Source organism: Panthera onca, chromosome D4 (genome assembly GCF_046562875.1).
Source record: "Panthera onca isolate mPanOnc1 chromosome D4, mPanOnc1 haplotype 2, whole genome shotgun sequence".
NCBI classification, from domain to species: domain Eukaryota; kingdom Metazoa; phylum Chordata; class Mammalia; order Carnivora; family Felidae; genus Panthera; species Panthera onca.
In genome coordinates this window covers 56,833,374-56,850,443 of record NC_138351.1, presented here as the reverse complement: position 1 = coordinate 56,850,443, position 17,070 = coordinate 56,833,374, and the positions used below count along the sequence as shown (strand labels likewise).

The following is a 17,070-nucleotide window of genomic DNA, read 5'->3' as shown; positions in this document are numbered from 1 at the left end:
AGGTTTCTTCTTAGAGTGATAAAAATGTTCTAAAATTGGATTTTGATGATGGTTGTACAACTCTCAATATACTAAAAACTGTTGAATTGTACTCTTTAACTGGGTGAGTTTTATGGTATGTGAATTATATCTTAATAAAGTTGTTAGAATTTAATGATGTCCTAGAGGGATTTATTGACCCTTTTTTCCTGTTTCTTTTTTGATAATCAAGTATTCGGGATGTCACATTAATTTGAGAAGCTAAAAATAACTTCTATGCTTTTGAACTTGGACCATTTTCCCCTAGTTTTTCTGATTGGCAAGGAATACATAGATATTACATTTAGGTTTTCTACTTTTTTATAGTGATCAAAATTTTAAAAAACATTTTTAATATTTACTTATTTTTGAGACAGAACGCAACCAGGGTAGGGACAGAAAGAGGGAGACACAGAATCCAAAGCAGGCCTCAGGCTCTGAGCTGTCAGCACAAAGCCCGATGTGGGGCTTGAACCCACGACCACAAACCATGAGATCATGACCTGAGCCAAAGTCGGACACCAAACTGACTGAGCCACCCTGGCGCCCCAGTGATCGAAACTTTTATTAGACATATTGAATAATCTTGACAATTCTACAAGCAGACAACAGTGGATTCTGATATGTTCTTCAAGTTTTTTGAAATTATAATACCTGCCCCTGGGTTAATGTTACTCAGTTGTCTCCCCCTAGAGGTGGAACACAGAACTCTTTTAGCATAAATATTCTATTTACCCATGGGATTGCTTATTTTCTAATAGGTAATATTTTCCCCAAGTCATTGATACTATATGTTTTTCTCAGGTTGACTTTAAAAAATTAGACTGATGGGGCCGCCTGTGTGGCTCAGTTGGTTAGGTGTCTGACTCTTGGTTTTGGCTGAGGTCATGATCTCATGGTTAGTTAGATCAGGCCCCACATAGGGCTCTGGGGCTCCTTGCTGCACTGCAGAGCCTGCCTGGGATCCCCTCTCTCCCTCCCTCTCTGCCCTTCCCCTGCTTGCATGTGTGCTCTCTCTCTCAAAATAAACTTAAAAAAAATTAGACTAAGCAATTTCTTCTTTTATGTCATCTAGGTCAGTGAAAAAAGACTTATGAAAACCGGTATTTTAACTTTATTCCAAAGGCGTAAGAAATAAAAATCACACAGTTGAATGGATTTAAAATAACAATGGATTTAAAATAACATGGATTTAAAATAACAATGACACTATATGATTTTATTTTATGTGACATTCTAGAAAATACGAGTCATCTATGAGACAGAAAGCAGGTTAATGGTTACCTTGGGCCCAGGGTGGAAGAGAGGATTGACAGCCAAGGGTGTTTAGGAACTTTCAGTAGGTGATTGATGGGACTGTATTGATTGTATTTTGACTGATATAGTGATTACATGGATATATATTTGTCATAATTCATAGAACTATACCCCTAAAATGGATCTAGTTTATTATATATAAGGAAAGTTGATTAAAAGAAAAATCAAATAAGACCACACATACACATGACGTTTATTTGTATCAAGTATTGATCTTTCAATATATAGCATCATCTAATATTTCCCTGTTGTATATGTAATCAGACATTTATGTTAACTATTTCAGTGGAGAGCAAAGTACTTGTACAATTGTCATTGATGAAATAGTTTGAATAGAAGCCTACACATAGTATTTTGCAAATATAATATGTCTACTTTAGTAACTCTAATTCCTTACCTTTTGATTCTATGTTATATATTCAGGTTTTGACCAAATAATAGAAATTATCTTGTAACCATGTTAAAAGTCTTCATACAGTGCATCTATTTGTATCTAAGTCAGGTGGCCAACACTTTCTACATGCCAGGCATAGTGACCAGTGCTGAGTAAGAGAGCATGGCCCCATCCTTATGGAGTACTTCATAGTTTTCAAATTAGTTTTACATAAATATCTTACTGCATCCTTTGAGAGAGGGGAATGAAACTCAGAGAAACTGACTTTGTCCAGTTTACGCAGCTAGATGACTGAGTTAATATGATACCAAGTTCAGTTTCAGGCAATTTAGGTGGATAAAGTTACATAGTTCAGGTAGATGAATGGAAAGTTTGAGAGGGTATGTTAAATAGTTGGATCTTATCCACATCCTGGAATGTGAATAAACTTCCTTAATTGTATATAAAGTTACATGTATTCCCCTTCCAGTTGATTTTCTCTAACACCAGGATAAGAAAGTTTGAATTTCTTGGATTTCTTCCAAGACTATTTCTGATTGTTACCCCAACAGCTGAGACCCAGTAGATCCTGGGTGTCACAGGGGAGAACTCTGCATACTTGTGGCATTGAATGTGAGTGGGCCCTACATACAAAAACCTGTCATCTGATCCCATATTGATTTCACTGATTTGCAGGGCATTTTCATGGTGGTGGCAGCTGTGAGCTGAGCTGTGTTGTGCTGCAGCACAGATGCAGGAAGCTGCCAGTCTACTGAGCAGTGTAGATAGTGGGCCTGTCATGGGGGGATGGCAGTGTGGCTGTCTTTGCCACTACTTGTGAAGGAGGCAGAATGGAATAGTGGAGAGAACATGGGACTAGCCATGAGAAGACCTAAGTTCCAATCTTAGAACTGTTACTTGAGAGTTATATTACTATGGGCTATTCTCTGTATCATTCTAGTCTTCTAAGTAAAATGAGGGAGTGATCTGTGCACCACAGATAAATCTCAACATCATTATGCTGAATTTAAAAAGCCAGATACAAAAAAAGACTATATTTTATAATCCCATTTATAGAAGACTTCAGAAAATACAAACTAATATATAATGACAGCAGATCAGTGGTTGCCTAGGGCCAGGGGCAGAGAAAAGGAAGGAATGCAAAGAGACATGAGGAGTCCTGAGAGTAATAAAAATGTTCTGCATTCTTTTTTTTTTTTTTTTAAGTTTACTTTTATTTATTTTGAAAGAGAGTAAGCAGGGGAGGGACAGAGAGAGGGGGAGACAGAATCCTAAGCAGGCTTTGCACCATTAGCACGGAGGCCAATATGGGCCTCGAACTCATGAACCACAAGATCATGACCTGAGCCAAAATCAAGAGCTGGACCCTTAACCAACTGAGCCACCCAGGCACCCTAGACAAATTTCTTAAAATATTGAAATGCTTAATTTACCCAGATTTTGATCTTATATTCCATTTGATTGTTTTGCTGCTTCATGGTTATTATATCCTGTCACCTTTATTTACATCCTTATAGTCACAGTGTGACAAAGGTGTCAGTGGTAAATTCTTAACTCCAGTATATTTGGAGCACAAGAAACATGGAAAGAAATCATGGAAATGACTTGACACCATCCCCTACACCAATTTTCATCCTGTATTCTATTAATGGTTTTAAATGCTCAAAATCTGTCTTTTTTGTATTGTTTTTGTTTGTTTTTAAATGTTTATTTTTGAGAGAGTAGGGTAGGAGCAGAGAGAGAGGGAGACAGAAGATCTAAAACAGGCTGTGTGCTGACAGCCCCATGCAGGGCTCAGACTCACAAACCGTGAGATCATAACTTGAGCTGAAAACGGAAACTTAACCAACTGAGCCCCCCAGGTATCCCTGCTCAAAATCCTTCTTAATAAATACTTCCAAAAGCCAAAACCAATTGTTAGGAGTTGACATTGAAGTTGAAAATTAACCTAGGGAAAATATTCAGTAACTCAAACATGAAGTAAGTAGCGACCATTCTGGATTAGTTGTGGCTGTATACAGCTATTCCTGATCTCCTTTCCCTAATGCTCAGGCCCTCTGTGCTTAAGACTTGCTGGAAACGCATAATCTTTAGCTGGACATGGGACAGTGGGCAGCTACTTCTGAGACGTGTTTCTTGGAGGAAAGCTGATTTTAGGTTTTGGTCAGAAAATAATACAAGATGAAACTGTCAGACATTAATTGATTGAAACACAGAATATATATTTAAAAAACCAAAACATGAGTTAATAGTGAATTTTTAAAAAGCACCCCCCACCCAAAAAAAAGGCAAAACCCGAATCCTAAAGGAACTCATTAGATACCATCCAAAACAACTAGGGCAGGTGTGCCTAGGTGTCTCAGATGGTTAAGTGTCCGACAGTTGGTTTAGGCTCAGGTCATAATTTTATGGTTCGTGGGTTGGAGCCCTGCATGAGGCTCCATGCTGACACTGCGGAGCCTGCTTAGGATTCTCTTTCCCTCTATCTCTGCCCCTCCCCTGCTCACTCTCTATCCCTCTTTTTCTTAAAATAAAATAAATAGACATTAAAAACAAAATAGGACATTACTTCTTACTCTGAAAATTGGAAATTAAAAGGAAAGAATACCTTTATTGCTGCCTTCATGTACAAACTTTACTCTGGATGATCAAATAGCCCTAGTTGTTAACTGAAAGTTTTTCTTTACAAGAAAATTCCACCAACAATGATATATTCTGAAAATTACCATTTTGCAACCCCTAATGAAATAATTGAGGCAGGTAGCAATCATTGGATGAAACTATTGGATTGATTGGCTGATGAGAAAACTTTACGATGAAGGAATCAGCCTGCAAATCTAGCAGACATTTGCATATATTCTGATATGATGGGTTTTTTTTAATTTTTTTTTTTTACATTTATTTATTTTTGAGAAACAGAGTGAGACAAAGCGTGAGCGGGGGAGGGGCAGAGAGAGAAGAAGACACAGAATCCAAAGCAGGCTCCAGGCTCTAGGCTCTGAGCAAGCGGTGAGCACAGAGCCTGATGCAGGGCTGGAACCCATGAACTGTGAGATCATGACCTGAGCCAAAGTCGGACGCTCAACCAACTGAGCCACCCAGGCGCCCCCTAATATGATGTATTTTAAAGTGCATAGTAACACCTATGAAGTATTTTTGCCCAAAATGTAGAACTTGATTCTAATATTGGGTTGTGAGATTAGGCCAAAACACAACAGGACACCTAGTTAAACTTGAATTTCAGATGAATAATGAGTGATTATTATTATTATTTTTTTTTATTTTTTAGTATAAGGATGTCACATACTTGGAACATACTTGGTTTCTGCAAAAAGTCATTGGAGTAGAAAGGGAAAAAAGAAATGGGGTATTGCTCTGTAAGAAAAAAGATTTAAGAGACATGACAACCAAATGTGTGCACTTTGTTTGGATCCTGAGTTAAAAATATTTTTGTAAAAAGATATTTTTAAAAATATATGTTTAAATACTTTATTGTTGGGAAAACTGGACAGCAACATGCAAATACACAAAAATTAACTCAAAATGGATTAAAGTCTGAAAGTAAGAGCTGAAACCATAAAACTTCTAGGAGAAAACGTAAGTGGTAAGCTCTCTGACACCAGTTCTGGCAATGATTTTTTGGATTTGACACCAAAAGCAAAGGCAACAAAAGCAAAAATAAAGCAGAACTGCATCACACTAAAAAGCTTCTATATGTCAGAAGAAACCATCAATAAAATGAAAAGGCAGCCTACTGAATGGGAGAAAATATTTGTAAATCATATATCTGATAAAGGGTTAATACGTAGAATATATATTAAAAAAAAACCCATAACTCAATAGCAAAGTAAATCTGAAAACAAAAATAAGCAGAGGATCTGAATAGCCATTTTTCCAAAGACCTACAGATGGCCAACAGGTACATGAAAAGATGCTTAGCCTCACTCATCATCAGGAAAATGTAAATCAAAACCACAGTGGGGGGCACCTGAGTGGCTCAGTCGGTTAAGCTTAGGTCATGATCTTGTGGTTTGTGAGTTCTAGCCGTTCATTGGACTCTGTGCTGACAGCTCCGTGCCTGGAGCCTGCTTCGGGTTCTGTGTCTCTCTGTCTGCCCCTCCCCTGCTCGCTCTCTCTCTCTCTCTCTCTCTCTTTCTCTCGCTCTCTGTCTCAAAAATAAACATTAAAAAAATGTGGGAGGGGCACCTGGGTGGCTCAGTGGGTTAAGCATCTGACTTCAGCTCAGGTCATTATCTCGCGGTCTGTGAATTCAAGCGCCATCTCGGGCTCTGTGCTGACAGCTCAGAGCCTGAAGCCTGCTTCAGATTCTGTGTCTCCCTCTCTTTCTATACCTCTCCCACCCACACTGTGTCTCTCTCTCAAAAACAAATACACACTAAAAAAACTAAAATATATTTTTTAAGATATTTTAGCAAAGGAAATAAAGAATAGAAGAAGCAAGTATGGCAAATTTTGATAATTGAAGAATCTAGGGGTAGTTAATGTGAGGGTTTATGGTACAATTCTATTCACTTTTGGGATATTAGAAATTTTTCGTAATATTTTAAAATGCTGTGGGTAGATTACTGTGCTTGAAATTTGCCAAGCAGTTAGTAGGTGCTTTACAGAATCTGCCTGGTATACAATCAATACACGTAGAGAGTATTTTAATATATCTAATTGTACTGTCAATACCTGTCAATACCAATTATTTTAGTTGAAGAAGCTGAGGCCCAGAGACATTAAATAATTTAATCACATGTCGCGTCTGATTCTTGGCAGAGCTTGACTGGATCCTGAATTTTTTTGACACCTAATCCAGTTATTTTCTGCTATATTATTTACTACTAAACAAACTCTTTGATGGTCTACTGGCCCGTTTAAAATAAAAGTCTTATTTGACATCTTAAAATAGAAAAGAAGAAACAATGTGAATGTTTTGCTCTCTGTTCAGTTTTCTCCCTACAGAATAAAAATATGTTTGGTGGTGGTAGTAGTAGTTTTAAGATCCGTGTTTATGGGATGTCCATGATGTGTTATACCAGTGCTTTAGTATTAGTTCCTTCTAAATCCACTGACAAAGTGGGCATGTCACTATTTTATTATAGCTAACATTTCTAAGAAGGATGAAGGGATGTTCTACAATAAAATAACTACAGAGAAAATATCAAATAAAAGTAAAAACATGCGTTTATGGATAGGTGTAAAGAGAAGGGTCATTATCCTGGTAAGCCTGCCTAAAGAAATCTAGAGCAAAAATCCTGGGGTACAGAAAAATAAAGTTCATTACAGTGATGTTTTGGCAGCTTGAATCCCAACGTACTTAAATAAATTTGTAGAAAAATTAGTTTAGTGTAGTTTCTTCCCTCCACCCTCCACCCCTTCTAAGGGAGACCTATTGCTACTCGTAGGTTACAGCCTTTGTCTGGGAAACTATTACAACTTACAACCCAGGTTATCTTGTTAACAGACCACCAGTGTTGGACTTTTTTGTTCTCCCTAATTATCTAATCAGGTGCTGAGGAACGTACTTTTAAAATGATCCTTTGCTCTCATCTTATTTAACCACTGAAAGATAAACCCAATAATACAATTTGAATAAAACATGATTTTAAGAGTAATTTACATTTGCATTAGTATTGTCAATTTAAGATGACAACCGGGATGCCTGGGTGGGTCAGTTGGGTAAGTGTCCAGCTCTTGATCTTGGCTCAGGTCATGATCTCACAGTTTGGGATCAAGCCCTACATCAGGGTCTGTGCTGACAGTGCAGAGCCTGCTTGGGATTCTCTCTCTCCCTCTCTTTTTGCCTCTCCCCAGCGCGCACGTGCGCTCTCTCTCTCTCTCTCAAAATAAATAAACTTAAATAAAATGACAACCAATAAACATTATTTTAGGGGTTCACTCCAAGATGTTTTTAAAAATGTTTTATTTATTTTGAGAGCAAGCGAGCATGCGAGCAGGGGAGGGGCAGAGAGAGAGGGAGAGAGAGGATCCCAAGCAGGCTCCGTGCTGTCAGCACAGAATCAAACACAGGGCTCCATCTCCTGAACTATGAGATCATGACCTGATCTGAAATTAAGAGTTATATGCTTAACCAACTGAGCCACCCAGGCACCCCTCCAACAGGTTTTTAAAAATGAAATTCTGGTGGCACCTGGATGGCTTAGTTGGTTAAGTGTCTGACTTGGCTCAGGTCATGATCTCATGGTTTGTGATTTCAAGCCTCATATCCAGCTCTGTGCTGACGGCTCAGAGCCTGGAGCCCATTTCAGATTCTGTGTCTCCCTTTCTCTCTGCCCCTCCCCCCTTCTCACTCTGTCTCTCTCTCAAAAATAAATAAACATTGGGGCACCTGGGTGGCCTTAGCTGGTTGAGCATCTGACCTTGGCTCAGGTCATGATCTCACAGTTTGTGAGTTCGAGCCCCACATTGGGCTCGTTGCTGTCAGCCTGTCAGCGCAGAGCCCACTTCAGACCCTCTGTCCCCCTCTGTCTGCCCCTCCCTGCTTGTGCTCTCCCCAAAACAAATAAATATAAAAAATTAAATTTTTAAAAAATTTTTTAAATGTTTATTTTATTTTTGACAGAGACAGAGGGGGGCAGGGACAGAGAGAGAGGGAGACACAGAATCCGAAGCAGGCTCCAGGCTCCAGGCTCCCGGCTCCCAGCTGTCAGCACAGAGCCCGCCGCGGGGCTCGAACTCACAGATCATGAGATCATGACCTGAGCTGAAGTCGGACGCCCAACCGACTGAGCCACCCAGGTGCCCTAATTTTTTTAAATTTTTAAATGGAATTCAGATTTAGCCAGATGAATAGAATAGTTTGTGTAAAGGACTTAGGCATAATTCTTTGCATAAAATATAACTCAATACATTTTAAAATATAACTCAATAAATTTTAGTTTAATCAGATCATCAAAGTAGTATGACTGTGCACTATCTGCTGAAAAAATGTGATTAGCCTTATTACATAAAAATTTTTTTTGAACTATATTAAGTGCAAAGGTGACGTTGGTAAATATATTGTATCAGGCTTTTCTAGTTTTTAAGGACTCTGAGGTTGTCTCCATTACTTTGGGTGATGGGACTTGTAGAGTTAGGAAACAGAGAAAATGGCTCCAACGATGTAAGTTTCATACATTTTTTTTTTTTAATGTTTTATTTATTTATTTTTGAGAGAGAGAGAGAGAGAGAGAGCTTGAGTGGGGGAGGGACAGAGAGAAAGGAGACACAGAATCTGAAGCAGGCTCCAGGCTCCGCACTGTCAGCAAGCCCCAACCCACAAACTGAGATTGGGACCTGAAGTCATATGCTTAACTGACTGAGCCGCCCAGGTGCCCCCAGGCAATCTTGTAATCCTTTAGTTGCCTTGGTTAAAAAATAGAAATGGTGAAACTTTTTGTTCTTTGTCCTAAGCAGATTGTGTTCGTTCAACAAATACTGGTTACGCACCTTTCTAGCTCAAATGCTAGACTGAGCAGATCATACTGCTTTTCTCTTGAAGAATTCACATTATAGTATAAGGCAGAGCCACCTTATGTCATCTCTGGAACAAGGATGGCAATAAATTTAAAAAATATATGAGTCTGTAATAAGTGCCCTATCAGTTTTACAGTCAAAACACTATAGGAGTTTGGAGAGAGAAATCTTATCTCCCTGGGGTAATTCATGTATTCAGCAAACATTATTTATAATTGTGTGAATTTTTTTAATGGCTATAACAAACAGCATATGAAAATGCTTATGTAAATAGATTTAAAAAGTGGATTATAATATAGTTATGAGTACAATGTTATATACAATGTTTAAAAAATGCATTAAAAAAAAAAAAAAAAAAAAAAGGCCAGGGAGAAAAACACCAAAATAGTAACAAGTAGTTGTATCAGGTCAATTTGAGAAGGTTGGGAGGGAGGAAGGTAGATGGATTTAGAAATATATTTTTTAAAGAAGATATAGTGGCATAGTTTCAAAATTTTAAAAACAGCTGTTCTAGAGGTCCTGCTCTGGGTGATGGAGACAGCAATGAAATAGAAATAACAATAGGAAAGGTAATAGATACCAGCATTTATTGGTATATAATAGTCCTCCTTCGGGGAGGGGAACTAGTTGGTAGAGGGCAAGTGTTAGAAGGAGACTATTACATAACAGCTTTTGAATTTGGCTCAGGTCATGATCTCACAGTTCGGTTGTTCATCTCCTGAGATCAAGCCCTGCATCGGGCTCTGAGCTGACAGCACAGAGCCTTCTTAGGATTCTCTCTCTCCTCTCTCACTGCCTTACCCCCTGCTTGAGTGCTTGCTCGCTCACTCTCTCTCTCTCTCTCTCTCTCTCTCTTAAATAATGTTTAAATAAACATGTAACCAATAAATTGAGAGTTTACTTTCCGCTCTGTAATTGCTTCACAGTATCCCATTTAATGGGTTGTTATTAACCAGTTCCTATACTGATTCTTTGTTATTATATAAAGTGCTGTGATGAATAACTTTGTACCTATGTCACTTTGTACTTCTACACAATATCTGTAAGATAGGTTCCTAAAAGTAGAATTGCTGGGTCAGTGTATTTGCGTTTGTAATTTTGATAAATATAGATCAGTGGACTAAAACCATAGCCACCTGGGGGACTTGTCAGTGTTATTATGTTAGTCCCCCTCAATGCCTGGGAGGTTTGTTTTTTTGTTTTTGTTTTTTTTTTTTTTAATTTTTCTATGTATCTGGGATGGGGTTCAGTTATCTTTATATTTTTAAGTTCCTAGGGTGATTCTGATGTTTACCCCAGAAGGAGGAAGAGGTTAGACCTTTGTAAAATGGAATGTGGTACAAAAAAGCATATCTAATTTTAAAACAAAAGAGCAGCTCTTTCTGCTCATGGGTCCCATCCCTGTGCTTTAATGAAAACACCTTTTTCCTTTGCAAAAAGAAAACACAAAAAATAAAAGAATGTAGGCTAACTGTGGGGCTCAGAAAGGCAGCACGCTGCCAGTTAATACAGAAGCATGCCAGTGGCTGCTTTAATCTGCATTTTCAGATTACTACTATCTCCAGCATCTTCCCCTCCCATGGTATTATGGGATATGCAAGCATTGTAAGAGGAATATGTTAGTATTTCAGGTACGGATTAAGGGATGCAGTAGAAGTCATGGTTATCAGAGTTTGGTATGTCACCAAGGAAATGAGTATGTGAAATATACGATTTTGTACAGCCTGTGGAAATTGAAGACTGCATAGCACTTAAACTGTTGCTCTGGGTTAGGCTGAGCCAAGTAGGAAATGTAACTGCTTAGAAGTAATTTAAAACACAACAAAACATTGAAGGCTTATTCTGTTCTAGCATCTGTGCTAAGTGAAGTTAGTAGTATAGAAATAAATCACAGTAGTAATAACTACCAATACTTACTGGGCACTGAGTATGTACGAGGCATTATGCTGAGAGTTTTACAAGTATTTTCTTATTCATTCATTCATTCATTCATTCATTCATTCATTCATTTTTAAAGTGTATGCTCACATGCAAGCAGGAGATGGGGAGAGAGAAAGAATCTTAAGCAGGCTCCACACTCAGCACAGAGCTCGATGTGGGACTTGATCCCTTGACCCTGGGATCACGACCTGAACAGAAATCAAGAGTTGGTCACTCAACTGACTGAGCCACAGGTGCCCCAAGTATTTTCTCATTGAATCCTAATCCTAGGAACTGTAGGGGCTATTACATTCCTATTTAACAGTTGAGATGGGGCACCTGGGTGGCTCAGTCAGTTAAGCATCGGACTCTTGATTTCGGCTCAGGTCATGATTTCACGGGTGGTGAGTTCAAGCCCCACATTGGACTCTGCACTGACAGTGTGGAGTCTGCTGGGGATTCTCTCTCTCTGCCCCTCCACCACTCACACATGTGCTTCTCTCTCTCTCAAATACATAAACTTAAAAAAAAATTAACAGTTGAGAAAAATGAGTTTCATAGATGTTAAATAAATAACTTGCTGAAGGTCACACATGTATCTACTTCCTAAGATTAAAGGTTAACAAATGGTATTTAGAACAGTGCCTGGTACATAATAAATGCTCAAAAATATTAGTTGCTATTATTATTATTATTATTACTGAAGTACAGAGGAAATACCAGTTATCCCTCGCCTAGGGCATATGTCACAGAAGAAAAATATAAATAGAATTTCTCTTGGGAAAGACAGATATTCCAGCTAGAAGAAACAGTTGTAAAGGGACTGGTAGCCTGATTTGGCTACCACATAATGTACTTGGTGGTAAGATGGTAGAAGAGGATGAGAAATGAAAGAAGGCATCATGGGAGGGTGGGGCAGAGAGCTATTGAGCTATTTTGAAAGGATGTGCATAACTCATTTTAGGCAGGGGGGTTGGGAACATTTCAAGCAAAGATACAACATGTAAAAAGGCATAGAAACATTGTTACAGTTATCTACTTCTGTGCAGTAAACTACCCCAAAATTAAATGATTTGAAACAACTATTTGCCCACGGTTCTTTGAGTCCTCTGTTTGGACTAGGCTTAGCTAGGTAATTCTGGTCTCACTGGGCCACTCGTGTGGCTGTAGTCATCTCGTGGTGCCACTGGGGCAGAATAGTCTAAGATGGCTTCTCTCACATGTCTGACTTTGATGATGACTATTGGCTGGGCTTCCCCTGTCAGCAGAGAGTTGCAAGAGAACAGAAGCTGCAAGGGTTCTTGAGGCCTAGGTATGGAAGTCACAGAGTGTCACCCCCACCACATTCTGTCAGGTAAAACAAGTCACAAGGCTAACCTAGATGCAATGGGAGGAAAAAGACACTGCCTCTTGATGTGAAAGGACCTGCAAAGAATTTGTGGCCCTCCCTGACTCCCCCAAATCTACCACAGATGGAAAAGGTCAGGATGAGTTTAGGATATATTACTTAGGCTTCTTTGGCCTTTTCTGTAGCCTAAGTAGCATTTCCTCCAAAGTTAATTATACAATGTACTTTAATCACCTTTATTACCTGGCCCTGAGCTCTGTTTCTCTAACAGTGGTGTGGAGAATTCCTCAGGATCCTGATTTTAGTAATAAACCAGGATTATGTGGATTATGTGTTATTAACACATTATTTGTTAGTATTAAATACCTCACTGTTAAAAGTTTTTAAGCATTTTAATGTTCTACCGTATAAAACCTTTTTTTAAGTTTATTTTAATAATTGCTATACCCACGTGGGGCATGAACTCACAACCCTGAGATTATGAGTCACATATTCTTCCTACTGAGTCAGCCAGGTACCCCAGCAACCATATAAAATCATTTTTTTAAAGCACTTGATTTTTTTTGGTAATTACTGTTTTTTAAAATAATATCTACACACAGCATGGGGCTCGAGCCCACAACCCCAAGGTGAAGAGTCATATGCTCTACCAACTGAGCCAGCCAGATGCCCCTATAAGATCTTGACCAATTTTTTAAATCTCAGGTAAATTACTTTATTTGTATTCTGCACAAGTTGACATCTACAACCACCTACCTTTACTTACCTTTTAGAATGATCTGAGACCCTGAATTAGATTCTGAATTGATGTTTTTACCTCTTTATTCAACTAGCTTTTACCAGTACCCAGCAGATACAAATGTGATTTCCTGAGTTATGTTAGTTTATAATCCTCTGTGGTTTGCTATTTAATTCTGCTTTCCATTCTGAAGGACTTCTTAGCCTTTGTTCATTAATCATAGGAAACAGTTGTGCAACATGCCTTGACATTAACTTGAACATCTAAAATTAGTCTTGCTACAATCAGTGGTTGGGAACAATGTTTCAGTAGTTTGTGACATGTGTTAAGTAGACATTGCAAGATTGGAAGGAACTCCCTAGAAAAAAGTAAGTGACTTGTGTGTGTGTGCGCATGTACCTATGTATATACACAATTAAAGTTCCATTTGATAAATTACATCTGTTACTACAAATGCATCATAAGCATCTTTGCTTGTGCACTGTGCTGTTTAATTATTTCAGAAGAAAATGTATATTGAAAACTTGGTATGTTAGAATGGATTTTCTGCATGTTTGTTTTGTGATTTTCATTTTTAAAGGAATATTTCAAGTGAATGGCTTTTTTCTTTTCCTATTCAGAAGTTACAGAAACTCATTCACAAAAAATGACATCTTGGTTGTATGAATGCCTTTGTGAAGCTGAACTTGCACAGTATTATCCTCATTTTACTGCCCTTGGTCTTCAAAAAATAGATGAATTAGCCAAGGTTACAATGAAGGACTATTCCAAATTGGGAGTCCATGACATGAATGACCGCAAACGTCTCTTCCAACTTATCAAAATCATTAAGATTATGCAGGAAGAAGATAAAGCAGTCAGTAGCCCAGAGCATCCTCTTCAGACAAACGGCCTGTACATTAAGCCTCAGGAATCCAGATCTGGCCCTCGCAGACAACTGCATTTTGATTCTCCTGCTGACAACAAAGACAGAACTACCAGCAACAACGGGCTTGAAATGTGCAGGTTATCAGATTCTTCTGTAAACAAACAGAAGTCTAGTTACCTAAAAGTGCTCCAACGCATGCTGCCGGCTGATTCCCAACACCATACAAAAACAAGAATTCGGAATGCCACAGCTGCTGGTTCCTATGTGCAAACAGAAACTAACACTTCACTCTTTTCATCAAATCACTTTTCTCCAATACTGGGGGATTATGATATTCCCGTTATTCAAAGAGTCCCTCGTGTTTCAGAGTATAACTATGGAATCCCTCAGTCCTGTATCAGGTAATAATTTATTATCTTTTTTGGGGGCGTGGGGGAGACAGAGGCAAGAGCAAGCCTCTCCATGACTGAGAGCAACTGCTTCTTAGATATAGAAAGTTATAGTGAACAACTTCTGCAGCAACAATAGAAGTACTTTGATGGGGGAAAGTTCATGAGGAATTGGGACTTTCCAGATGGGAGAAAAATGATATTGTTCATGTATGTTCAAGCTGCTACTTGCCAGGATCTGCTATTCCGTAGCAAACCTATTTCTATTGTTTATTATACTGTAACATGATACATCTAGTGCATCTTTGAAGGTAAAATAGTTAACTGGCATTCTGTAATGGAAAAAGTGTGTGTGTGTATGTGTGTGTGTGTGTGTCTGTGTATTCCACAGGATTTTTTTTTTAAGGCTATCAAATTCACTTCAACCAGGAGACATAAAGCTTAGTTAAAAACAAAGAGCATGTAGTTGGATTAAGTAGATCTCGGGTGCAGTTAGCTTACCTACACATGTTGAAATAGGGTCCTGATTTTGAGTGCTTTCTTCAGTTCCAGCCCTGGAAGAACATGATTTTGGTAATTACAAAAGAGTAAGACACTTTTGATGCACTTGTGACTTTGAGAGTCAAGGTGACAATAAGTTATTTTCACCTAGTGCTTTAAGTTAAATGTTGAAATGTCCCTAAGAGCTAAAATATTGACTAATCCCTAATACCAGCATTGGTATGATAGAAAACATATTCTTTTAAAAATAACATGTCTTGGTTGTTTTGTTATTGTAAAAGTTGCACATGGGGAGTTATAGAGAAACAAAATACATTCTTTTTTTTTTTTTTTTTAATGTTTATTTATTTTGGAGAGAGTCACAGTGAGAGTGGTGGAGGAGCAGAGAGACAGGGAACCACAGAATCTGAAGCAGGCTCCAGGCTCTGAGCTGTCAGCACAGATCCCAACATGGGGCTCAAACCCATGAAACGGTGACATCATGACCTGAGCCAAAATTGGACGCCCAACTGACTGAGCCACCCAGGTGCCCCCAACAAAATACATTCTTAAGCCACATTTTCTTTCTTTCTTTCTTTCTTTCTTTCTTTCTTTCTCTCTCTCTCTCTCTCTCTCTCTCTCTCTCTTTTTTCTCTTCCTTCCTTCAAGCTATTATTCATACCTTAAAAGAAGGTATACATTTAGATCTGGCCTTATATTGGCTAAGCTTTCAGAGAATCTCATAAGCAACCAGTTCTTTTATTCCAAAGGAAAATAGAAGACCCAATTTTACAGGTAAAAGTACTTTTAGTAATTTGAAGTACATAATGAATTTTATAGTGTTTCTGAAAACTTTATTTGGTTTAGCAGAGCACAGAGTAACATATAGCACTCTTTTCTTTAACTTTTTTTAAGGTTTGAGAGACAGAGCTTGTGCACATGTGTGCACGTGCAAGCAGGGGTGGGGCAGAGAGTGAGGGAGAGAGAGAGAATCCCAAGCAGGCTCCACATTCATCATGGAGCCCAGTGTGGGGCTCGATTTCACAAACCATGAGATCATGACCTGAGCTGAAATCAAGAGTCCACACTTAACCAACTGAGCCACCCAGGTGTCCCTCTTTTCTTTTAATTGTTAGAGAACTAGACTGTTCATGACTATCAAAGCCAGGATTATTACTGTCCTATTGGTTAGCTCTGAGGTGAAAGAACAGATATTTTCTTGAATGTTAGTCTTTTTTTGAACAATACATAAAGATCTAAGTTGGAATTATTTATAAATAAAGACACTGCTTTGCATTATTTATTTGGATAAAATGAATATTTTAGTTTAAATAGGCTCTTTCATTTAGTTGGTGCATATTAAGTACATCTCTTCCAGGCCTGATTCTCGATATAAAGATAATTAGGATATATGGAGGCTCTTAGTTTCTTAGGGTGCAGGGTGAGTAGGAGTATAAACAACCATACGGTGCAATAAGTGCTCTTATAGAGGTTTATACATGACAGACCCAGAGCAAAAGCTATTCCATTGAGCTTTCTTACTTTTTACATATCATTATTTTATATTTTATCACTCTTCCTACTCTTTATTAGAGAAGTAGAGATTTTAAAAAGTACATTTTACCCAGTAATCCTCATACTGTCTTTTCACCCAAATGTTTCTAAGTAGGGGTCAGGGTTTCAGAACTCTGAGAAACTCCCTCATGAACTTAAGGCTTGCTGTTAGGATGTCATCTTGTCCAAAGAGCATTCTCTTCAGGTGCCTCAAATCAAGTAAGCTCAGAATACATTACTGGTCTTAGGTTGTTTTTTTTTTTTTTTTTAAGCTTATTTATTTATTTTGAGAGAGAGTATATGTGTGTGCACTCAGAGGAGGGACAGAGAGAAAGAGGGAGAGAGAGAATCCTAAGCAGGCCCTGTGCTGTTGGCACAGAGCCTGATGCAGGAGTCAAACTCACGAACCATGAGATCATGATCTGAGCCAAGATCAAGAGTCAGATGCGAAACCAGCTGAGCCATCCAGGCCCCCTGGTCTCAGAATTTTAATAAAAGTTCAATGCATTTAGAAAACTAGTTGCCCTGACTTATTTAAGATTTTAAATAGACCTAACTCCA

At 38.4% G+C, this 17,070-nt stretch overlaps 1 protein-coding gene across 3 annotated transcripts in view; it reads left to right on the top strand.

Annotated features, from left to right (window-relative positions):
* Positions 1 to 17,070, top strand: part of KIF24 (kinesin family member 24) — a 74,596-nt gene that overhangs the window by 11,437 nt on the left and 46,089 nt on the right. For 2 of the 3 annotated variants that reach the window (XM_060609471.2, XM_060609472.1), the window contains one exon: positions 13,839 to 14,487. The exons of the other annotated variant lie outside the window; for it this stretch is intronic. In XM_060609471.2, the coding sequence (XP_060465454.2) occupies positions 13,839 to 14,487 (649 nt within the window). The remainder of the gene's footprint in view (positions 1 to 13,838; positions 14,488 to 17,070) is intronic. 3 annotated transcript variants of the gene reach the window in all.